This window comes from Rana temporaria, chromosome 4, assembly GCF_905171775.1.
Source record: "Rana temporaria chromosome 4, aRanTem1.1, whole genome shotgun sequence".
Lineage (NCBI taxonomy): Eukaryota > Metazoa > Chordata > Amphibia > Anura > Ranidae > Rana > Rana temporaria.
The window spans coordinates 229,339,082-229,364,116 of NC_053492.1; the positions used below are offsets into that span (position 1 = coordinate 229,339,082).

The 25,035-nt window shown below is 46.4% G+C and overlaps 1 protein-coding gene across 1 annotated transcript in view; it reads left to right on the forward strand.

The window, feature by feature from the left end:
* The window catches only part of LOC120937038 (CD109 antigen-like), a 134,569-nt gene that overhangs the window by 37,749 nt on the left and 71,785 nt on the right, over nt 1-25,035 (forward strand). Inside the window, exons 5-9 of the mRNA XM_040349960.1 lie at nt 7,798-7,923; nt 8,602-8,641; nt 14,451-14,538; nt 15,427-15,523; nt 21,893-21,995. Coding sequence (XP_040205894.1) covers nt 7,798-7,923; nt 8,602-8,641; nt 14,451-14,538; nt 15,427-15,523; nt 21,893-21,995 — 454 coding nt within the window. The remainder of the gene's footprint in view (nt 1-7,797; nt 7,924-8,601; nt 8,642-14,450; nt 14,539-15,426; nt 15,524-21,892; nt 21,996-25,035) is intronic.

Here is a 25,035-nt window from a genome sequence, read left to right on the forward strand (position 1 = left end):
AATAGCCGCCAACTTGCAAAGCGGGAAACCTTACCGGACTCCACCCACTCGACCACCTGAGAACAGAGCGGCCCGCCCATCATTGACAACTACAATACCCAGAACGCTCTGGGCCTGCCGCACTCCCGGAAGCGGAACCCTATGACGACCTCCGGTACGGCGCACTACAACTTCGTCACCCTGCAGGACACGTCAACACAGCGGGAGACAACAGAAGCGACACGAACGAGTGACGCGCCGAAGACTACGCTCCTCTGCTTCCCAGACGCGGAACTACAAAGCTACTCAACTCCCCGCACCGGAGAAAGGACCACCACTCAGCCCACAGGCAGCCCCCGAGCCATGACGGAACCCGACCATCTTCCCCGCTGGGCCCCCAGACAGCCCCTGCATATCTGCTCAACTGGCTATACCTTCCGGCGACGGCCCTCTCTGCAGGACCAAGAGAGAACCATCACCCCTCCGTGCCCCGTTAGAGCGCTCACCCCACGCCCATTGGATGTGACACCAGCCCGTACAGCAGAACGCACCCCCCTGAGCGCTACACCATTGAGACCACACCAGATAGGAGACCGCACTTTCACAGAGGATCCCGGGGCTAATACACACCCGACTGACTGAGCTGAACCGGCAAGTTCTCACTGCTGATCACTCCCCGGATGTTGGACGGACCGGCCAGAATCTCGCACCACCGCGGCCTTTGACGAACTGCCCACCCTCCACGAGATAGGAGACTTTGCAGCACCTGCTCATTCCCTCCCCACGAACTGCACCTCTTAAAGACTGTACCCGGATCGGAACTGTGTAATATCCGAGGGAACCGAGGTTCCCGGGTAAAGTATGAACGCACAACCCTATCTCTCATTGCTGTGGATACTCTGCCTGCCGCTTCCCCGATGATAGGACACACCCCGGCCGGCTAGATATGTCTTAACGGGGAGGGCACGCATTAGTTGGCTGAGGATAGTTAAGAGGGGTATAAGCCAGAGACCGGGGGTCCCCGTCCCCCTCCCCACGGGACCCCCATCTAAGGAGGGGGCCACGCAAGGGGAGAGGGGACGGGGGATGCACCATATGAGGTCCCTCTGGGGAAACCGAGCCCGGGGATTGCCATTCTGCGGGACACTGCGGGGCTCTCCCCCCCCCCCAGCAGGCCACACACTCCCCCCCCATACCCATAGACAATCATCAATCACGGGGCTAACACTTCTCATGCCTCACAGGAATGTGCGCTCCGGGGTGGCTAGCCACGACAAGTATCGTATTCACCCACACAGCTGTCTGCTGGTAAGTTCCGGACCATCCCCCAAGCGGTACCGTGGGACGGAGTCCGCGCCTAGTTTCAGGCGCGGACGTCCCCCACGGCCGCACCTCACCGATTAACTACCACCCAAATCAGGTGGCGGGACTGAGTCCCTCCGCCTAATCGGATACGGGCGTCCACCGCCCCAACGGCGGGTAATACCACTCCCAGTCCCTAGGACCCGCCGCTAGGCCCCCTGTTTCGGGCACCCGATACCTGAAGAGCGAAGTTCCCATTAGTACCCTCACCTGCGTCCTCGTAGACACACTAGGAAACCACCCCACTCCCCCTCCCCCCCCCCCCCCCCCACCCAACCACTGCGAACCGCCACAGCTCGCACACCCTACATCACTATACAATTCGGGCAAACACTCACAGACCCGACCGACGATGTCTGCTATACCGACAGGGGATGACGTCCCTAAATTGAAGATCATCTCCCTGAATGTGCGGGGACTGAACCTACCCGAAAAAAGGGCCCAACTTCTTCTCTCCATGCACCAGGCTAGGGCCGACATAGTGTTTGTGCAGGAAACACATTTCAAATCTGGAGCAATACCCAAATTGCACAATCATCACTTCCCAGTGGCCCATCACGCGACGAACGCGCAAGCAAAAACAAAAGGGGTATCCACATTATTAGTTAAAAATTGCCCATTCCAACCGACAGACACGCTAGCCGACCCGGAAGGGCGGTACTTATTTCTCAAAGGCTCGTATCAGAACAGGACGGTGACGCTTGCCAATATATACGCACCAAACACACGCCGGGTTTCGTTCTTTAGAGCAATTTCGGAACTGCTTGCTTCCTTTAAAGAGGGGACTCTCTTGCTCGGGGGAGACTTCAATGTCCCACTCAACCCCACGCTTGACACTTCCACGGGCACTTCATCCCTTCAATACACCGCGCTAAGGAGAATTAAAAAGCTCCTGCAAGGCCTACTCATACATGATACATGGCGCGCCCTAAACCCGACGGGTAGGGACTACACGTTCTTTTCAACACCACACAACCGCTATTCCCGCCTCGACTACCTGTTTGTTAGCCAGGAAGACCTACCCCTCTTATCCGCGGTTTCGATCGACCCCATGTTCATATCGGACCACAATCCCATCTCGGTCACGATAGCTCTGCCTCCCGGTCACCCAAGGTCCAGGGTGTGGAGGTTAGACCCTTCCCTACTCACGGACCCAGTAGTGGCTAAGGACCTGGAGAAAGCGCTCGAATTATTTTTTCTTGAAAACAGGCCGGAAGACACGGCCCCTAGCATAAACTGGGAAGCCCACAAATGCGTAGTACGGGGCCTCCTAATAGCGGCCGCGGCCAAAAGGAACAAAGAAAGACGCAAACACTACGACGACATTCTAGGCAAGATTAAGAGCTTAGAAACGGCGCACAAACATTCACAAGCCCTCGCCACACTACAGGAACTAAACCAAGCTAGAGCCGAACTTCTGGAGATCATAGGTAAACGGGTTAAACGTAGCTACGTACTAGCAAAGAAGTCATTTTACGAGCACGGCAATAAGGTGAGTAGACTCTTGGCTAAAGCTCTACACTCCCAAAAAGCAAAAACAACGGTCCACTCCCTGACGGACGCCCTAGGCCACACAGTACAATCCACCCCCGCCATAGCTAAACTTTTTGTACAGTATTACACTGGTCTGTACAACTTGCCGACCCCAGACACACCGACGGCAATAGAAACAAGGCATGACCTGATAAACAAATTCCTGACCCAATACGGCCCAACACGGCTGTCAGAGGAGGCCAAAACAGACCTCGACAAACCCCTTAGTGACGCAGAGTTGGGACTAGCCCTGAAGCAACTAAAATCGGGCAAAAGCCCGGGGCCGGACGGGCTGACAGCGGGGTATTACAAGACCTATGCAACGGTGCTTACCCCCTTCTTTAAAGCGGCCTTCAACTCCTTTGCCAATGAGGCCACCCCCCCCCGTGACCTCCTGACAGCACACATTGTCGTGATCCCCAAGCCGGACAAAGACCCTAATGCAGTATCCAATTATAGGCCAATATCCCTCCTAAACGTGGACCTTAAGTGGTTCGCTAAAACCATAGCTAACAGGCTACTGCCCTACCTGCCCAACATGGTGGCTTTGGACCAGGCAGGCTTCGTCCCCGGGAGGGAGGCCCGGGATAACACCCTCACAGCGATAAACGTACACCATTGGCTTACATCCAACAAGTCCCCTGGGTTTTTCTTATCCCTCGACGCGGAGAAGGCGTTCGAAAGGGTGGCATGAGATTTTATGCAGGCAACGCTGCAGTCCGTGAATCTCCCGCCGACCATGCTGAGCTTTATCTCGGCACTTTATGCGGACCCCACGGCGAGAGTACGAGTGAACAACCACCTGTCGGACGCCTTCTCCATCGCAAATGGGACGCGTCAGGGGTGCCCCCTTTCCCCCCTACTGTTCATTCTCACGTTAGAACCCCTTTTACAGCGCCTTAGAGCTAACCCCACAATTAAAGGAATCCAGATTGACAAGAGGACCTATAAAATTGCCGCCTTCGCGGATGATATTCTCCTATTTCTCAGAGACCCCCTAACGACCATCCCCAACCTGATAAAAGACTTTGAAGATTTCAAGGTACTGACCAACCTCCAAATCAACTTTTCAAAATCATCGGCCCTTAATGTAACTCTGCCTACGACTCTCTACGACCAGTGCAAATTAAACTTCCCGTTCAAGTGGTCCGCCCGCGCCATCACATATTTGGGGATCCAACTCCCTTCCTCTCTAACAGACCTATACTCACTTAACTACACCCCACTGCTCCAAAACATACTAAAGGACTTGAAAGAATGGTCCCCAAAACCTTTATCGTGGTTCGGTAGGGTAGCAGTGGTCAAGATGAACATACTCCCCCGAGTTCTCTACACTATGCAAGCCATACCCATCAGGCTCCCCCCGGCCTTCTACTCATCCTACAAATCGGCATGCACGAGGTTTGTGTGGCAGGACACCCGCCCTCGTTTAAGCTATGCGAGACTCACGGTCCCTAAATTGCAGGGAGGCCTGGGGTTGCCTGACTTACACAAGTACAACCTAGCCTGTGGGCTGTCCAGGATCGTAGACTGGACAACAAACGGGATGAGAAAGAACTGGGTAGACCTAGAGCAATCATTCTCCTCTCTGCCCCTAACACACCTGCCATGGATCGCAAAGGGCAACGCCCTACAAGGAGGGGGAAACCACCCCCTCATACGCCCCTCCCTACTGGCCTTCCGGACGGCCTGCGCCAAATACAAAATAGCAGACCGGACCGGTCCCATGACCCCCCTGCGACTGAATCCCAATTTCCCGCCGGGAATGAACCCTACCTTCTTAGCTGACGGCTGGCCCCACAAAACGGTAAGGGCAGGTCAATTTTATTCCGCAGACCGTCTTTTGCTGCAAACAGAACTGGCGACCAAAATGAGTAAGAGTGAGTTCCCTTTCTGGACTTACCTCCAGATTAGGCACTTCCTAGACAAAAAAGAGCCTGGTGTACAATGGTCCAGACCCTACACCCCCTTCGAAAACCTGTGCAACTCTACAACGCCACTGAGACATCTAATCTCAATGATATACGGTCTAATGTTCTCTTCACAATCACCTAAACTTCACTGGGCCAACCAGCAGTGGGAAAACGACCTCTCGCTGGAACTATCGGACAGGGACTGGGAACACATATATAGACTCGCCCACAAGGGTTCGATTAACGTCCAGACGCAGGAGAACGCCTACAAACTCCTCTCCAGATGGTACAAAACCCCACTCAAGCTACACAGAATTAATCCGGCACTCCCTAAAGTGTGCTGGAGATGCCATCTGGAGACGGGCTCCTTCCTCCACGTATGGTGGACGTGCCCCAAACTCCAACCCTACTGGACTGAGGTCCATAAATACATAACACAGGTCACCACCGATACTCTAGAATTCGCGCCTGCCCAATTCCTTCTCCATCATGCCAAATCGCGCCCGAGGAAATACAGCCGCTCCTTGGCCATGCACATGGTAAACGCTGCGCGTATGTGCATCCCACTTTTCTGGCTCTCCCCAAAACCCCCCTCTATGTCCGATTGGTTTCAACGCCTCCAAAAGATAATGGAGATGGAGGAACTGATCCATCAGAGTAACGACACGCCGGCAAAGTTCAACGAGACCTGGGCCTGCTGGCGGCATTTTAACCTGTCGGATGACTACAAAGCCATCATCTCAGGAGATCAACGCACAATGCCCTCTGAACCTCATGCGTCGAGGAGCTGTGGCGGCTCGACCCCCCCCCAACCCTCCCCCCTAACCCTCCAACCCTTAAGCAGGAACCAGGTCTGCCCACTAGACCCACCTCAGGTATTACCACACCCGGGGGTACACCTGGGAAGTTAAGGGCTTCCAGTTGCCCGACAGTTTCGCTACTTGCGTCAGTTGCCTAATGTTAGAAATACAGCCCACCGGCATCCGCTCTGTCCACTAGGCTTATGGTTATGTTACGCCCAAGTATACTCTAATGCCTTGCTTATGTTGCATATGTGGAAGCGGCTGCGCCCGCAAGAATATTGTTTGCTTGACTGTTACATTGTTCTTGTAACCGCACTTATCCTGTCTGATGGACGAAAATAAAAAATTTTATTAAAAAAAAAAAAAAAAATTAGGGTTGTCCCGATACCACTTTTTTAAGACCGAGTACAAGTACCGATACTTTTTTTCAAGTAGTCGCCGATACAGAATACCGATACTTTTTTTAAATGTCATGTGACCGTTTTCAAACCACAATACAGACTAAGGATATTTTCTTTAGAATTATGAAGAACTGGTACATCATGGTGTGGGGCTGTTTTTTAGCATATGGTACTGGAAAACTACATATCGTTGAAGGAGTGATCACTGCCAGTGCCACCTATCAGTGCAGCTCATCGGTGCCAGTGCCCAAAAGTGCAGCTAGCCAGTGCCACCTATCAGTGCAGATCAGTGCAGGGAGGCAGCTTATTAGTGCATCTCATCAGTGCCACCCAATCAATGCCAGTGCCACCTATCAGTGCCATCCATTTATGAGTGTCATTCAATCAATGCCAGTGCCACCTATCAGTGCCATCCAATGGCACTGCAGCTGCCTGGACGTGTGGATTTATTATATAGCGGTCGTCGGCCGGCCGCCGGGCCCTGGTGAGAGAATTAAGTTTGGGCCTATATTATGATGGGGGCCTGGAGCTGCAGCTCCATCAGCCCCATGGTTAATCCGGCCCTGCCTCTATGCACCGCTCGATGTCACAAAAAAAAAAAAAAGTATTCTATTTTGGTATCGGGAGTATTTGCACGAGTACGAGTACTAGCGCAAATACTCGGTATCGGTACCGATACCGATACTGGTATCGGTATCGGGACAACCCTAGTAAAAATGTATAAAATTGAATTGGTAAAACATAATAAAAAATAAAATAAAAAAAACACTGTCATACTTACACCATCCACTTTTCTACTGACCCAGCCCTCTGCCCTATTGACCAAGAAGGTATCCAAACAGTTGTAATAGGATAACCAGCAGCAACTCCTCCATTTTCACATTGGGTGGCTATACAGCATAACTAATGCCGCATACACACGGTCAGACTTTTGTCGGAATTTCTGACGGAAAAATAGAGAACCTGCTCTCTATCTGAAGCCTGTCTGAAATTCAGATGCAAAAAGTCCGATGGGGCGTACACACGGTCGGAATATCCGATGGAAAGCTCCCATCAGACTTTTTCCATCGGAAATTCCGACCGTGTGTACGCCGCATAAGTGTATGGTACAAGAAAAGAGACACTGGCAAAAAATTTAGCATTTAAGCCAAATGCTTGTGGAGCCCTGAGAGGAAATAAAGTATCTCTCCTTTATTAGGGGGTAGGTTGCAGAAGATGGCAGTGGTTGAGGACTTGAACCCCACAGCAGATACCACAGTGCTGTATGGCTTCAAAACTCTCTGGTAAATCAGGAAAGTGAGCAATGACACCCCACTTGAATGGCTGTACTGAGGAATCTGTCTGGACAATGCCCACCAATGTGATTGGGTTCTAGGGTAGTGCTGCATGTTCTTCTGCCATTTCAGTGGCCTGCCCAACTACTCCAATGAAGAGAGACCCTTACTTGATTGCGGCTAACTAGCTCAGTCATGGCTGCTCTATTAGGCTCAATGGAAGCAATGGAAAGGTGGACAGAGGCGCAGTTTATATCCCCTGAGCTTGTCCAGGATTCCAGAGGAAAATGGGTGCCCAAGGAATAGTGGGAGTCCAGGGGGTTATGGGTAATGGAGTTAAAGAGTCTGACTTTTGCTGCTGGAAACAGTGGGTAAAGGGGCTCTCTGGTATGCTTTAATGATTACAGCTTTAACACTATTCATTGATTTAGCTGCTGTTAAAGGTTTATGCTTCCTACATTATAAAATTCATAACTGTTATGGATGCACCCCTTATGTTATTACATAGAGTTGTATTTATATTTTTCTGCAGGATTCAAATGAAAATATTATTCATCAGTGGTTGAATTTCCAGCTTTACTTGGGAGTAGCGTCTTTGGAGCTAGGGCTTGGTAAATTTTCTACACTTGGCTCCTGGAAAATTAAAGTAGAAACAAAGGTATGAAAAATGTTCAAATGTATAATGCTTAATACATTTATTATTAAAAAATAAATAAAAATAAAAAAGTTAGGACAAAAGGTCTGGATTCATGTAATAGATGTACATGCAGAACTGCTCAGGGATCTTAATGTTTCTGGATGTATAATATAATTGCAGTCTGGGGCGGACTGACCATTGGGACTTTCGGGCACTGCCCGAGGGCCCCATGCCACTAGGGGGCCCCATCAGGATTGCCAGGCTCAATAAAACCAGGGACAGTATAGTATGTCAAAATCTGTGTTTTTTTTACATCTGTCCCTGCTATGTCTTAAACCGACATGCTTTTGATGTGAAAATCCTGAGATTTTAGCTACTCTGCCTATGCAATGCCTCCTGGTGTGGTGGCCATCTGTAAGCCCAGGGGCCCCATAATCTTCTATTGCCCGGGGGCCCCATGGGTTGTCAGTCCACCCCTGATTGCAGTCCTAGCCTATGGAGATTATAATTCCTGTAAACGTTGCTCAGTACTAATCATATTCAGACTAAAATTCATGACATGCACTGTTAACAGGTGAGGCCAGGAAAATGATAGGATTCATTTAAGTAGGCTGATTCAATTCTGCTTCTTTTGACATTTGTACAATTATATCGGTGAGTAGTAAGCATCTAAAATGTAACTTTTTTATTCTTTTTTAGAACTCTTCAAATATTGAGTACTTTGTTGTCGATGAAGAAGGTGGGTTATTTATTCTGCCAATTGTATCTTTAGTTTATACTAGTAATACAATTTTAGATCCAATTTTTATCAACTGAAGGAAAACGTTATTATCTTGTTGTGTCAAAAATAAGTTCCATAAGAGTCGGTTCACACATAGGCGGCACGACTCCGGGGGCGACTCTGCAAGTCGTCCTGAGGACGACTTCAGAGGCGATTCGCAAAACGACTTCTGTATAGAAGTCAATGCAGATCGCCCCGAGCCGCCCCCGAAATACTACAGGAACCTTTTTTCTAAGTCGGAGCGACTTGCGTCGCTCCTATTAGAACGGTTCCATTGCAGTGAATGGGACGCGACACGTCAGGCGGCTGAGCCGCCTGTCGTGTCGCCCCAGTGTGAACCGGGTCTAAAGGTCACCTTGCAAAAGAACAATGTGGAAATGTCATTCTCTTTGGTCCCTTTCAGCACTCATTGGCCCAGATTCTCAGTGGAGATACAACGGCGTATCTCCAGATACGCCGTCGTATCTCTGCGTTGTGCCGTCGTATCTATGCGCCTGATTCTTAGAATCAGTTACGCATAGATATCTGTTAGATCCGACAGGCGTAAGTCTCTTACGCCGTCGGATCGTAACTGCATATTTACGCTGGCCGCTAGGGGCGTGTACGCTGATTTACGCGTCGAAATATGTAAATCAGCTAGATACGCAAATTCACGAACGTACGCCCGGCCGACGCAGTAAAGTTACGCCGTTTACGTTAGGCTTTTCCCGGCGTATAGTTACCCCGTCTATATGGTGGCGTAAGTGCGGCATACCAATGTTAAGTATGGACCTTCGTTCTCGCGACAAAATTTGAAAATTTTACGTTGTTTGTGTAACTCGTCCGTGAATGGGGCTGGACCTAATTTACGCTCACGTCAAAACCAATACGTCCTTGCGGCGTATTAGGAGCAATGCACACTGGGAGATTTCCACGGACGGCGCAATCACATCGGGTCACACAACATTTACATAAAACACGCCCCCCTGTTCCATATTTGAATTAGACGGGCTTACGCTGCGTTGCCGCAACTTACGGAGCAAGTGCTTTGAGAATACAGCACTTGCCCGTCTAAGTTGCAGCGGCGTAACGTAAATCGGATACGTTACGCCACAGCAAAGATACGCCGCTGGACGAGAATCTGGCCCTATGTTTCTTTCATTATTGTGTCTGTAGTGATGTAGGGGATGGCAGGAGAAACCATTGGGTGCTGAAGGAAACACAGGAAAAAAATAAATGATGAAACCTGCTTGCCCCTCCCTGCCACCAGCACATTTCTATTAGCGTTTAAGGCATCTTTGTGATGAGGCACCAGAGGAAAAGTTTTACAGAATGATCAGGCAAAGAGCAAAAGTAAATTACAGTTTATTAAACAAGTGCAAAATTAGATGCAATAAAGCAAAATGGGCGATTTTAAAGATCCTCCTCTTCTCGGGTCCCCCACTGGTGCTCCTGGCTTCTCCTCTTCTTGGTGTGCCACCGTAGGAAGCTGCTTCCTATGGTGGCACACATGCATGCTCAATCCAGAGCTGCTTCTGTGTATATGAGGTCCCGCCATTGGCTCCCGCTGCTGTGTCTGTGCCATTGAGAAGGGAGAGAGCCGAGAGAAGCTCTGCTCTTCTGCACATAGCTGAATCGAGATCAGGGTCAGGTAAGTATAAAGGGGGGGGGTGGAAGCTCCATGCAGAAGTTTTTTTTTTTACTTTCATGCATATGAACGTTTGAAATCTCTGCAAACATGGGCTCTTCACATCAATGTCAATCAAACATAATCTCTATAAGACTCTGAAACAAATTGAGAGAAAGAGGGTTTACCGCTCCAGGTGGGTCAACTATGTAGTAATAGACTAACTCAGGATACCGTGGGTGCTGGCAGTGCACTAGACATGCATAGGATATGAAGAGAAGAATAGATAGCCGCACTCCGATGACCATTAAGGTTGTCTTTTATTCAAACGAACAGCAGGTACATCACATCACAGGGATACAGCAATGGAACAGGGGAACAGCCGACGCGTTTCGCACTGAACTAGTGCTTATTCATGGCTTAAACTCTAAAACAACAGTTCAGGCTGATACTTAAGTAAAAGAGCACAAAACACAGCTATTGACAACACTCCTCATAGACATTGTCCCTCACAGTCCAGGGTAGATCTGATAACGCAGGTAAACAGTTTGAGGGATCTGAGACTGATGCCACTCCACTGGAACAGCAGTCCCCCACAGTAGCTGGGTTTTTTAGAGAAGCTGTGTAACATTAGGCTGCTGTCCAGCTGACTGCACACCAATCTGACATTGGAGAGCCTCTCATCTGTCTGCAAATTACCTGTCCAGCTACCACTACTTTATCAGCTGTGGCCCTTCTCAGCTGCAGGGGAGGTAAGCTGAGAAACGTATCTTCCATGGGTGTATCAAAGAGCATGGTCAGTAAATGGGGACTCTACTACAATGAAAAACTCAAACATTAGCAGCCAATGTCACCCACAAAAATTCCCATAGAATTCCTTAACCCCACATAGTCATTGTTTCCCAAAACAATATAATCTTAGCCTGTGTGTCTACCTTTGGTTTATTATTGCTTTATTAGTGTCTCTCCAGAAATGACATTGGGCCAGATTCTCAAAAGAGTTACGACGGTGTATCTCAGGAAACACCGTTGTATCTCTGTTTTTTGGCCCGGGTATCTATGCGAGTGATTCCTAGAATCATTTTCGCATAGATACGGCCAAGATCCGACAGGTGTAAGTCACTTACACCGTCGGATCTTAGATGTAATTCGACGCTGGCCGCTAGGTGGCGTTTACATTCAGTTCTCATTTGACTATGCAAATGAGCCTAATACGCTGATTCCCGAACAAATTTGCACCCGCGCAGTCGTCGTTTACGTCGTTTCCGTAAGCGTAAGGTTACCCCTGCTATATGAGGGGTAACCTTATGCCAGTCCGCCGTATGCCATGTTAAGTATGGCGTCGGGTCAGCGTCGTCTTTTTCCGTCGGTTACGTCGTTTTACTAAGTCGTCCGCGAATACGACTTTACGTCAATGACGCACACGTCGGCGTCATTGACGTTTTCCGTCGTGAGCTGGAGCATGCGCACTGGGCTCTTTTTCCGCCCGGCGCATGTGCAGTTCAATCGGCGCGGGGGCGCGCTTAATTTGAATACAAGCCGCCCCCTTTGAATTACGCGGCCATACGCCGGGCCATTTACACTACGCCGCCTCAAATTACGGAGCAAGTGCTTGGAGAATACGGCACTTGCTCCAGTAAGTTGCGGTGGCGTGGTGTTAATGGCTTACACTACGCCAACGCCGATTCTTTGAGAATCTGGCCCACTGACATTATCTTACAAAAACGAAATCTGTGTTTTTTTTTATAGTGTTCTGTGCTTTTTAAATACAGGGAAAAGGAGGGGAGAAGATACTAATGGTCGAGTGAAGATATTCTAAGTGGAAATAGATTGTGCTGCTGTCAATGTTTCATTAATAGTATGCAAAAAAAATGTCAGTCCTAAAAGAATTATAGACGGCCTGGGGGGCGAGATTGGGAATTGAGAAGTTCCCACGGACTGCAGTCTCCCCACATGCCCCCCTATGGAACAACCCTACACTGCCACATTTTTTTTCATTACCGGACCCCATAATTTGGGCCAAATGCGGTATTAAACTGTTATCTGACCTCGCCACCGGCACGGCTATACGCCCCTTTAATCATATGGTATCCCATAACAATGTGCCTTCCTCGCATTTATTTCGCTATATGCAACTGTCTCATGCGTTTAAAGCCCAAATAACACCGAATGTCACGCAAATAGTGCAATCTGATCTTGAGAGGGTCATTCGTTATGAATGTACCAAGAAACCGACCTCGCATCTCCTTAGAGTCTCCTCTCCAGATTTGTCTCAGCTCCGTCAGCGATGGACACAGGACATCCCGGGACTGGACTCAGAGGATTGGGTGGACATGTGGGATTTCCCCTTCAAAATACTGGTCTCCCTTCGGGATCGTCTCATACAATATAAAATTCTACACAGGGCTTATATTACCCTGTATAGGTTGCATAAAATGAAAGCCTCCCTATCAGCGGAGTGCTGGAGGTGTACTGGGGACCCGGGCGATTTTATACACATCTTCTGGTCCTGCCCAGTAATTAAACACTACTGGTCACAAGTACTAGCTGTAATACAAGAGGTGGTAGGAATAGATATAGCCCCAACCCCACAGATATGCCTTTTGGGCTTAGTAGAGGAATTGGCCCCCAGGGTGGCAGAGAGAACTCTGATTGGACTCCTGTTATTATATGCCAGGAAAATGATCACTCTCTGCTGGAAGAAACGTGCCCCACCGTCCATACTGCTATGGAAATCACATGTCAATAAAGTACTGCCACTCTATAAAGGAACCTACCAAAATAGAGGATGCCCCAAAAAGTATGATAGAGTGTAGACCAAATGGCTAGCAGAGGCCTCCACGGCGACCGGAGACTGACTGAGCTTGTACTTGTGTTTTCTTTGTTTTTTTTTGTTTTCTCTCTCGGTATTAGAATCTCTGCTATGGGTTTGCTGGATATACTTTGCTGTCCCTTGGGCCTCGACTGAAGACTTTGATACTTGGACATTTTAATTGAGCGAGAGCCACTACTGCACTAGATTGGTTGTTTGTTTGTCCCTTCATGTAAACGTGCTGCAGCTGTATGTCACTAATAATGGAAACAGCCTATGGCCAGCTGGTACTGACTCCTGCGTGGGTATAGTCCCAATGCTGTGGCAGGTTTACTGATGTGGTTTGTTTGTATGTTTTATACTCAATAAAAAGATTAAACAAAAAAAAACAAAAAAAAGAATTATAGACATTGCTATTGCATGTGCTCACTTTTGAGAATGTTCATTCTGGCTGTCTGGCTGTCATGATGATCCTTTGGCTTCAGTACTTTCTAATTGGTTGATGTGCAACATGTATAGGGATACATAATTCTAGCATTTTTGGCACTCTTTTACAGAATGCTTTATACTGGTCTCTGACTTAAAGTTTTTTTTTTTTTTTGCTGGCTCAATTTAGAGTATACGATTTCCTATCATCTGTGCCAAGGCTTGCCACACAGAGTTAATCCAGCTCTGAGCAATCCTCTTTTATTGTTCAGTGAGATAAACGGACAAACAGAGAAAAACTTTGTCAAATCCTCCCCCTTGCTGTGAGGGACAGGTTATTTACATATCTCATGCACTAGCCTGAGACAGGCATTATTTTTTAATTCCCACCCCCACTCCTTTCTGAAGTCATGTGGTTACTTTTCTGGATTTTGACTGGATGTTAGTGATCATAGCAGAATTTAGTGTAACGAATACACAAGAGAAAATGCATGTCGACAAGGGGAATGTTAGAGGTGGGCGGGGAGTCTACTGACATCACGACTCCACCCACCGAGCTCCATACAACAGACCCACCCACAGAATCTGCAGTTTTTCAGTTCTTATAACAGACAGAGGGGAGACATTTGACAGGTAAGGATACATGCAGGAGGCATCTATATCCTTATAGATCAGCACTATGGCAGTAGTTTAGAAAGGATGAGAGTGGGTTTACATCCACTTTAAAAGTATTGAAGCCAAACACAGTCAGGCAGCTAGAATTTATGAGCAGGTTGGCAATTGTAGCCCCCTACTTCTCTAATGCAGATGTACTTTAAGATTACTACAGAGAATTCTAGGGGATACCCATGTCTTGGCTGTTTGCTTATATTAAATGATTTTCAATTCTAAATACAAATTTAATTTCTATTTTTGTTCTTCAGTTTTGCCAAAATTTGATGTCACAATGAAGGTTCCTTCTGTTTATATTGACCCACAACAGCCAGGTATTTCCGGAACAGTCACGGCAAAGTAAGCAATTACAGCTATGCATATACATTACTTTATATTCAGTGGCTTCTGTTTTTTTTTTAAAGAGGAACTGCAATCTGCTCACATAATTTGTAATAAAAACATCTTTGCCATTCTGAAGCTTCCCTCCAACCACTTTGCATATTATTTTATTACTGTGATTATGTACTTACCAAATAGGCAACAGAAATCTCCCGCCACTAAGTCTGACTTTATCCATTTTAACTCTGGGCACCTGAAGCTGCTGCCTGTTCACTTCCTGGATTTACACAGACACACCTGCAGCTCTCATTGGTCTTCTTATGATTCATCCCTCCTCCCTTCCTGGAAAACTCCCATGAGAGAGTGAGAGAGAGCGGTGCATGATGTCATAAGCCTAGGCCAATGACCAGACAAGAAACAGGAAGTGGGCTGTATAACTTATTTTTTGGTAAAAAAATAAAAAAAATTGTTTTACTTTCCAAACTTAAAACAACAAGGGCAGAAGAATTAATAGATGGAAAGTTGAAAAACATTACTGAAATTTTACTTTAAGATAAGTTTAACGATTGGTTGCATTTGTTACAATGAGAGAATCTCTCTCCGCCGCCGCACGGCCCGCACCGCTGAAAAGTTACTTGTCTCCTCCGCCGCGCGGCGCCGCCCCTGCACACAGTACCGCCCCAAGTCCTGGCCTTGTTGGCCTTGTGGGAAATCCGGCCCTGGACCAAGGTACAGCAAATATGCAATAAAGATCATGCTTGGAACTTAGCCAAACATCTAAGTTCAGCTTTGTCTTTTTGACTGCTTTTTTGCAGTCTTCCTCTTAAAAATTCAAATAGGAAAACATGTAAGCACAGCACATGAAATAAAAGGCTTACTGTGACTACTTGTCTGTTTTTATACTAGGTATGCATATGGAAAGCCAGTGGCAGGCAATGTAACAGTATCTTTAGTACCAGCATATTATTATGGGATTTCATATGAGGTTAACAAAACTTTTGAGGTAAGTGCCATTTAGAAAACTTAAATTAAACATACTGTATATTTAAAACTCCATGTAGCTAACTGTCTCACTCAGTGCTGACCTCCCTGGGGCCCTAAGCAAAATGACATGTCATATTAAAGATTAAAGTTGAGAAGCGAGGGGAGGGGGTGTTTTGCTGTCGGAAGTGACATCTTACATTAAAGTGAGAAGCGGGGGGTGCTGACTTCTTACCTCTTCTCCCTTGCAGCCAGCAAGTTGAGAAGCGGGGTGAGGGGCCGAAAATGACTTCTCACCAGACGGGGCCTCTAGTAATTTGGGGGCCCCTCCCCAGCTTTGCGGGGCCCTAAGCAGTGGCGTTGCTAGGGGGGTGCGGGGGGTGCGGGCCGCACCGGGTGACACCCACTAGAGGGGTGACACCATCCCGAATTAAAAAAAAGCTGACATGACCAGAGGTGGCTGTGTAATGTAAAAGGGGTGCAGAGGTGCAGGGTGTTGTGTAATGTAAAAGGGGTGCAGAGGTGCAGGGGGCTATGAGATGTAAAGGGGGCCAGTGATGCAGGGTGCTGTGTAATGTAAAAGGGGTGCAGTGATGCAGGGTGCTGTGTAATGTAAAGGGGTCCAGAGGTGCAGGTGGCTGTGTAATGTAAAAGGGTCCAGAGGTGCAGGGTGCTGTGTAATGTAAAGGGGTGCAGAGGGCTGTGTAGTGTAAAAGGGTCCAGAGGTGCAGGGGGCTATGTGATGTAAAGGGGTGCAGAGGTGCAGGCGGCTGTGTAATGTAAAATGGGTGCAGTGATGCAGGGTGCTGTGTAATGTAAAGGGGTCCAGTGATGCAGGGTGCTGTGTAATGTAAAAGGGGTGCAGTGATGCAGGGTGCTGTGTAATGTAAAGGGGTCCAGAGGTGCAGGTGGCTTTGTAATGTAAAAGGGTGCAGAGGTGCATGGTGCTGTGTAATGTAAAGGGGTGCAGAGGGCTGTGTAGTGTAAAAGGGTCCAGAGGTGCAGGGGGCTATGTGATGTAAAGGGGTGCAGAGGTGCAGGCGGCTGTGTAATGTAAAAGGGGTGCAGTGATGCAGGGTGCTGTGTAATGTAAAGGGGTCCAGTGATGCAGGGGGCTGTGCAATGTAAAGTGGTCCAGAGGTGCAGGGTACTGTGCAATGTAAAGAGGTCCAGAGGTGCAGGGTGCTGTGAGGTGTAAAGGGGTCCAGTGATGCAGGGGGCTGTGAGATGTAAAGGGGTCCAGTGATGCAGTTGTGGAGAGGGGGGTACACAGTAGTAACAAAAAGATATTGAAGGATGCAGAGGTATGCAGGGGGCACAGTGGGGTGTTTTTACATTTTAACGTGGGGGGGGTGCCAGATTTTGGATCCGCCCCGGGTGCCAAATGCTCTAGGTACGCCCCTGGCCTATAGGCTCCTGAGATGTGAATTCGGGTTCTGGAGAAAGAGAGGTGGGGGGAGGGGACAAAAAATGGAGAGAAAGAAGAAGGGATAGAACGAACAAGAAAGATGGATAGGGAGAGAGAGAAAAGGGGAAGAAAGGAGAACAGAGAGCAAACAGTAGGGTAAAAAATATTTGAAATTTTTTATTGGGGGGGGGGGGGGGGGGGGGGGGGGGGGTGACACCATATTTTACCGCACCAGGTGACACCAACCCTAGTGACGCCACTGGCCCTAAGCGGCTTGCATAGTGAGCCTATAGGGTGGATCGGCCCTGGTCTTACTAATAAATAGATCCCTAGGGTCTCTCTTCCACCCTCTCTCTTTGTTTATTCCTCCAAATGTACATTTTGAGATATTGGTAGAATGTGGATTGTTGGGGATGGATTAATAAATTGTCCTGATCTGATTTTTGAAACACTGTTAGGAATGTCTACATTAGGGTGACCACATTTCCAAACTACCATTCAGGGACCCCCCCCCCCCCCCCTTCCCAAAAATCAGCTTGTGCTGTAACGAATCACAGCACAGTGATTGGACACAAGAAGTGGGATTTATGATTTCTCCAATCACAAGCAGGGGGCAGGGATTGTGCTCCTCCAGACATTCCCGGCCAGGACAAGTACTGTCAGTGAGTAAAGCGGTGATGTGGCAGCCTTTTTTGGGGGCATCAGATTGGCCCAGGGGGTAGCTGTGTCAGTTTCATTCACTTTCACTTTTTTTACCGTCCTGCTAGTGCAACACTCCAGTGTGAAAGACCTTGGGCTTTCACACTGGAGACAATGGAGCAGCTTTTTAAGGGTGGATTGCAGGTGCTATTTTTAACGCTATAGCACCTGCAATCCGCCCTCAGTGTGAAAGGGATAGATAGACACTGACAACTTCTTTACTTCTTTAAAGTTTCTTTTACTGAGGCACGTGGGAAATACAGATACATCTTTTGTCAATCTTCTCATACATGTGTGTTCAGTTAACATAATTTGGCTGAGGTAGAATTGGCTGTGCTGCTGAACATAACACTGTTCCTAACGGCTTTCCCAAAATATATGGTGCATAAGGAACATAGTGCGGCCTATACCTGTAATGGCTAAGGTCCATAGCAGCAAGTGCACAGTCACCGGAGTACCTGAAGATGGGCAGTTCTTAAGAGGATTAGCAGCGGCAGAGAATAAATCACATTGCAGCAATCTGTCCTGACCAACAAACTAATAGCAGCACGGAGGAACCGAGCTGAGCCACTGCCCTCTATTGCTGTTACTGAAAGGAGAGAGGAAACAACTTCAGGGTCCTACAACCGATTGTTAGGAGAGCTTGCTTCAAATAGACTGATAGCATGTATTTTGGAAAGGAGGGGGGGGGGGTTGGAATGCAGGGAGGGGGGATCTGACAGTTATTTGTTACACAGAGATAAGGAAAAAATACGCTATTCCTGAAGAGCTTCTTCATCTGCCACAAAAATTGCTCTGTTATTAGTTAAAGTGGTTGTTAAGCCACTCTAACCTGTATACACCATCAGCACTGCCTCCTATTGTATGATTTATAAAAAAATGAATGCTGCAAATACCTAATTTCACAGCTGAGATTACGATCATATGACTGGCCAACTTTCTAATTTTCTCCTCTGAAAGATGCAGTGGGCGGGGCTGAGATTCCTTTGCTGATGTCAGTCTGGAGGGGAGGAGGAGAGAGCTGGCTGGTCATGTGATTGCAATCTCAGCTCTTAAATTAGGTATTTACAGCATTTATATTTATAAATCATTCACAGAGGGGGACACTGCAATAGGGGGCAATGCTGATGGTGTATACAGGTTAGTGTTATGAGAGCAGCAGGAGGGGGAGGAGAGAGGAGGACACAGGAGCAGAGAGGAGAGCAGATAGCAGGCTGCTGATGACAGAGGTACATAAACTGACCACGGTGTAAGGTCTCAGCAGCCATGATACACCGTGGTCAGTTTACAGAGGGGTGGGGAGAAACTGTCAGGATCAGCCAGGTTTTTTAGGTGTTACAAGGGGCCAAATGACACGCTTTAAAGAAGCAAGATCCATTTTTTGTTTTTGGGGTTAACAAACGCTTTAACAATTGCCAGGTTAATGGATACCTAACATGAAACAGGGAGGCTGTCATTGCTGTTTTTTCTGAAAATGCTGACAGCATTGCTCTGATTCAGTAGACGTATACAGATTGAGGCATGTACATTTTCTCAGACTTTCCTGACATACATGTTTTAGATCAGAATGTATTAAAGCTAGTGGGTCAGCATAACACCAACTAACTAGCATTTTCAGAAAGAGGTTGGTAGTAAAAGGGCTTATAGTTCACTAATCAGACCTAGCCCCCCACCCTTTTCCCCAAAACACACAAATTCACATGATTCTGCTAATGGGTAGGGATGTTATAAGTAAAGTGTAATATGCCTTATTGCAGGTGCTTGGGAGACGCTATTTTGCCTCTTCTCCACATGTTTTAGCCTGGGTTCACACTATTGCGATGACAGACATCACATGTGATTTGCACTGCATTGCTGTGCAGATCACATATGATGTCTGTACAATGCAAATTCAGTCATACAGTTTGTATGGCTGAATATGCATCACATTTTGACCAAAATGGTGCAGGACCCTTTTTTTGGTCTGCACTGGAATCAGGCTGCATGGATGTTCATACCTTTGCAATACGATTCTGGCACCATTTCACAGTACACACTGCAATCTGCGAACCCATCTGGGCGATGTCATTAACTTTACATTGACACCCGCAGCAGTTTGCAGATGTCAGTGTGAACTGCCGGTGAGTTAGGTGCGATGCAGGGGAACCCGCACAGGAATCGCAGGGTTTCCCGCATCACACCAGTGAGAACCCAGCCTGAACCTCTAAAAGTCTTCACCACTGTGCTGTAAGCACACAAAGTGCACATGGTTTTTGGGTTGCTGATTAGGTCATATTGTATACTATGATACAAAGCATCACAGCCTGGCATGTGTATACCTCCTTATAAAAAACAATTTAAGATTTTTCCTTATATCCAACATTTACTATTATCTGTACCTACATGTTTAAATGCATATCAGGATATGTGTTTTCTCTGATATGTATAGACATACATAAGATAAGGTGACCAGATTTTTTAAATGAAATCCGGGGACATATTATTATTTTTTTTACTAGTAATGGCGGGAATCAGCAACTCTCTGCCCGTCGCCGCCACCGCCCACCTCACATCCTGCCAAGTCTTACTCTCCGTGCCCCGGCTACTATTGGGTGGGGAGCGGAGGAAAATCACTCCGCCAGGGAAGGAGAGGAGATAAGCAGGCAGGTGGCTGGCCGGGACTTGAGCCAAGGTAGAAGGACATGCGAGTGGAGATGAATAGACATGCGCCCGAAACTTAAGAAATATTCCTTCCGCTCCGACTAGCACATGGTCATCAGAAAGGGGCACAGATAATGGAAAAAAAATAGCTAGTAGGAGCGGCGGAGCAGGGGTGTGTAATTCAGAATTTTTTTTTTTAATTGTGCACCAACTGCCTAAAAATTTCCCCAGCCCCTGTTCAAATCCAATCCGGGGACAAAACTGGGGAAAGACTTGGTCCGGGGACAGTGTCCTTAATGTGGGGACTGTCCCCTGAAACCGGGGATGTCTGGTCACCCTAACATAAGAGGAAGCATGTCAGACCTTATATGCATTAGAATGTATACCTCTATATAGCTGCTTTTGCAACTTAGGGGGTCATTGGGGGATATGGTAGGTTGTAATCTTTGCAGCACATTCTGTAACCATTACATACTTTTTAGCACTGCATATTCTTCTTTACCCCCCCCCCCCTCCTCCCAACCACTTGGGGGGGGGGGGGGCGCAGTTTGGAATTTTTGCCCTGGGCACTAGTTGACCTTGTCCCGCCACTGTCTGAAAATGTATATACAGTATATATCCCAGAATTTACAGAAAGTGGAAGAAGTCACAAGCGACTGGACCCCTGCAGCAATCAGCCATATGATAATTAAAAAAGTGTTACACCATAAATACAGTAACACAATGATAACCAAAAAGTAACAGCAATAACTAGCACCTGCTTATCAGACCTAGAGGAAAAAATGTACACATCATGTTACAGTAAAATCTTGGTTATGTTGTCCAAATGTGTTTATTGTGCTTTATTGGATTATTTTAAGTGGTGGATAACTATTTACAGTGGAATATGAGCCTAAACTGCCATATTAACTATGTAATGGATACATTTGATGATAAAATAATACTTACGATGACAGAATATTTTTGCTTTGTGCTGTGTAATGTTAGCAATAGACTGTGTAATGTTTACAGGCAATAAGTAAGAACCAAACTTCTCTTGAAATAACGTGGCAGGGTGTGTGTGAGTGAGTCAGAGATGATGACTAGTGCATGGAACACTGAATCATTCAGCAATTTTTTAAATAAAACACTTTTCCAATACAAGTTCTAAAACTTCTTTTGGGATGCAAGTACTGACTGTGTATATGCAGTTTGATGCAAAAATTTAAGAAAAGATGTTGAATTGTTCTTAGAATAGGGGGCTTATACATACCAGCATCTGTGTTGTAATGGGACTGCTGCTTGGCACCAAGTATACAGTGTTGACCCACTGATTACAGTGCATTCCTTTTCGTTTTTTTTTACCAATTTTATGGTATGTCACAAAATGACACTCCATTTATGTTTATTGACCACAGTTTGTTGTAATGGAGTGCATGGCGTTGCCACAAGTACTGCATGTCCTACTTTTTTTCCAGCAACAAAGTGGCGTGAACTGAACAAATAGAACATTAGGCAATTTACTTTGTCCATACGTTGGCACTGCGCATTGCACCTAGTGTAAATGGGCTCTTAAATAAACACAAATTTGTGTGGATGTGTACATAATTAACAATGCTTTCTGATAAAAAAAAACATTAACTTTTGTTCATGTTTTGATTACAGATTTTTGGATCGGTAAATTTCAGCATACCACACATGGAATTGCTGAACGTATTCATGTGGGGCGAAGTAAATATAACAGTCTCAGTTACAGAGGAGTTGACAGGTATCCCTTTATTGTACAGCTAAAATAATTCTAATAATTGATACTATGTTATTGAAACAACCTATGTATATGTTGGACGCCTTATTTGGTTGAACATGTTCACATAATAATGCCCCAGAGCAATTAAACCAAGGCGGAGGGGATGCTTGGTAATAGTTGGTTACTGCAGTCCTTCACACTGAGGCCCCGTACACACGAGGAGACATGTCCGATGAAAACGGTCCGCGGAGCTTTTGGTCTGATGCCCGTGATTGGATGATAAAATCAGCAGAGCTTCCCCTAATTTCAGAGTTTCCCTTCAGATCTACAGCAATCTCCATCGACTACACTTACTAGTGCACTTTCAAGTGCACTTGTAGTGCAGAATGGATTTCCCTTTAGTAAATCAACCCCATAGTGTCAGGTGTCTACTCTCCTGTTCACATAGGTCCCTGTGTTGAGTTAATATCCGTGTACATTTACAATTAAGGGGCTTTTACATTAATATATTGTATTTACTTGATAAGCTTGAGATAAAGGGGCGGTGTATACAGGAGAATTTCCATTAAGGACCAAGTTGAGATATATGTATCTTATGTTTTGATATTACAGTAAACGTATTTGAACTGTTACTTTAATATTGTGTGAGTCTCTATTTACTACCAAAGTTGGTGACGTGACAGAACCCAGGGTCTCAGTAAACATACTTCCTGGTTTATCACAATTGTGTTTCCTCTCTATTACTGTGTTTCGCACTAATATTGCTGAGTAGGTGTGCCAGAGGGGTTGGGACCATTTTTGGGGTTGAGAGGCAGAGTACAGAACCAAAAGATACATGAAGCGGCTCCTCCGGGGGTAGCGCTACAACTGTGTAAATCAATAAAAATGTAATAAATCCTCTAAAATATTAACACTTCAAGTGACTCAGTAAAGAGTACTGTTACATAAAACCCTAGCAAGGATCACAGCAGCAAGATGTTTCAGAAGCACTTGGAAACCACAGGGCACATCAGCTGGGATTCAATAATAATAACGCCTCTCCTCCGCCATGCATATTAATCTTGCAAAAGAAATAAACAGCAATCCATAGTGCAACCTGTTGAATTATGAAACTGATGTACTGTCCATCTACTCAAATTAGTTGGCTTCATAATAGCATGAAAGGATTTCAGCACCGCCGCTACCTCCAGCAGGGGTGATGATGTCTGCAGAGCCTCTGCCCCGACGTGTTTCATCCAATAGGACGTTCCCAAGGGGAGAGCACAGTTTTAAAGACAAAGTGAAACGACATTTTGTATTTATAGTCTTTGTACTGACCTTAACTTGGAGCAGTGTTAGATTGTACTGCCTATGCAGGGCTGTGATACTACCATCATGGGCTTCTATTGCAGTAATTCCATCCCTGCTTCCATCCTATAAACCAAAGGTACATGGATTTTCACTGAGATAATATAGCTTGTTTATAAATAAACAGGGCTGCCATACTGCCATCATGGGCTGCTGTGGTAGTAGTTGCATCCCTGCTTCCATCTAGTAAGTCAAAGGCACATGAATTTCCACCTCTAGTAAGCTAATATTGTTTACTTATAAATGAACAGGGCTGTGAGACTCTTGGGCTACCATGCAGTAGTTCTATCCCTGTCTTCTTCTATTAAGCCAAAGATACATGGATTTCCATCTCAAATAAGATAACAGAGTTTGCTAAAAGGACCTCTTGTACACTGCAGCTTGAAAAAGCTTAGTACAGTTTATTTTTTCACTGAGCTAAAATACAGTCCAGTAATTGTAATGTGCCTATGCACACAGGTGCATAAACAACCGACGTATATTCTTCAGTAAAAAAAAATGATATGGCACATGTCCATTGCCATATTGTGAATTCCAGAATAATTTCAATTGCTCAACCGCATATGCACGAAAATACATACTAAATAAAAACAGCTGAAAAAATAGATGCTCAAACAGGAATATCGTGTGCAAGAGGCCTTAATGTCCTGCGTTCCAAAAATGTGACACATTCTTCTGGAAATAATTTATTTGGCTGTAGCAGGGCAGCTGAAAACTGATACTGCATTCTGATGTTGTGGCCAATACTATAAATATATACAATGTGTATTCTGTGCTTTCCCCTTTATAACTCACTGAGGCTAACTTTGGTGTACAAGGAAAACATCCCGATATATTGATAATGGTAGTATAGCAAGGGATTACAGTAATATAACATGGTACAATTGTTTTTACACATTATTTTACAGGTTTACATTATTGGTTTATACACTAAATCTTGTACTATGTATCTGTATAGTGTATAGTATGACAACTTAGTTTATACAGTGGGGCAAAAAAGTATTTAGTCAGCCACCAATTGTGCAAGTTCTCCCACTTAAAAAGATGAAAGAGGCCTGTAATTGTCATCATAGGTATACCTCAACTATGAGGCCCCGTACACACGACCAGTTTCCTCGGCAGAATTCAGCTTCCGACCGAGTTTCTGGCTGAATTCTGCCGAGGAAACTGGTCGTGTGTACACTTTCGGCCGAGGAAGCCGACGAGGAGCTCGACGAGGAAATAGAGAACATGTTCTCTATTTCCTCGTTGTTCTATGGGAGCTCTCGTCCCGCCGAGCTCCTCGGCGGCTTCAGTGCTGAACTGGCCGAGGAACTCGATGTGTTTGGCACGTCGAGTTCCTCGGCCGTGTGTACGAGGCCTTAGAGACAAAATGTGGAAACAAATCCAGACAATCACATTGTCTGATTTGGAAAGAATTTATTTGCAAATTATGGTGGAAAATAAGTATTTGGTCACCTACAAACAAGCACGATTTCTGTCTCTCACCATGGGCTCATAGGGGTAAGGGGGGGGGGAGTGACCCCCCTGGAATCGGCAAGGGTCTGCCATGCTCCCATCTGTAGCTGTGCTGACTCTCTCTGTGTTTGTGCGAGTCAGCTCCACAGCTGTTGCAAGATCAGTGTCACTGAGTTACAGAGCTCTTTACTGCCACCTCTGGCTTCTTCCTGTATGTGCACCCTCGTGTTTGCTTTGCTGCCTGTAATGTATTTTT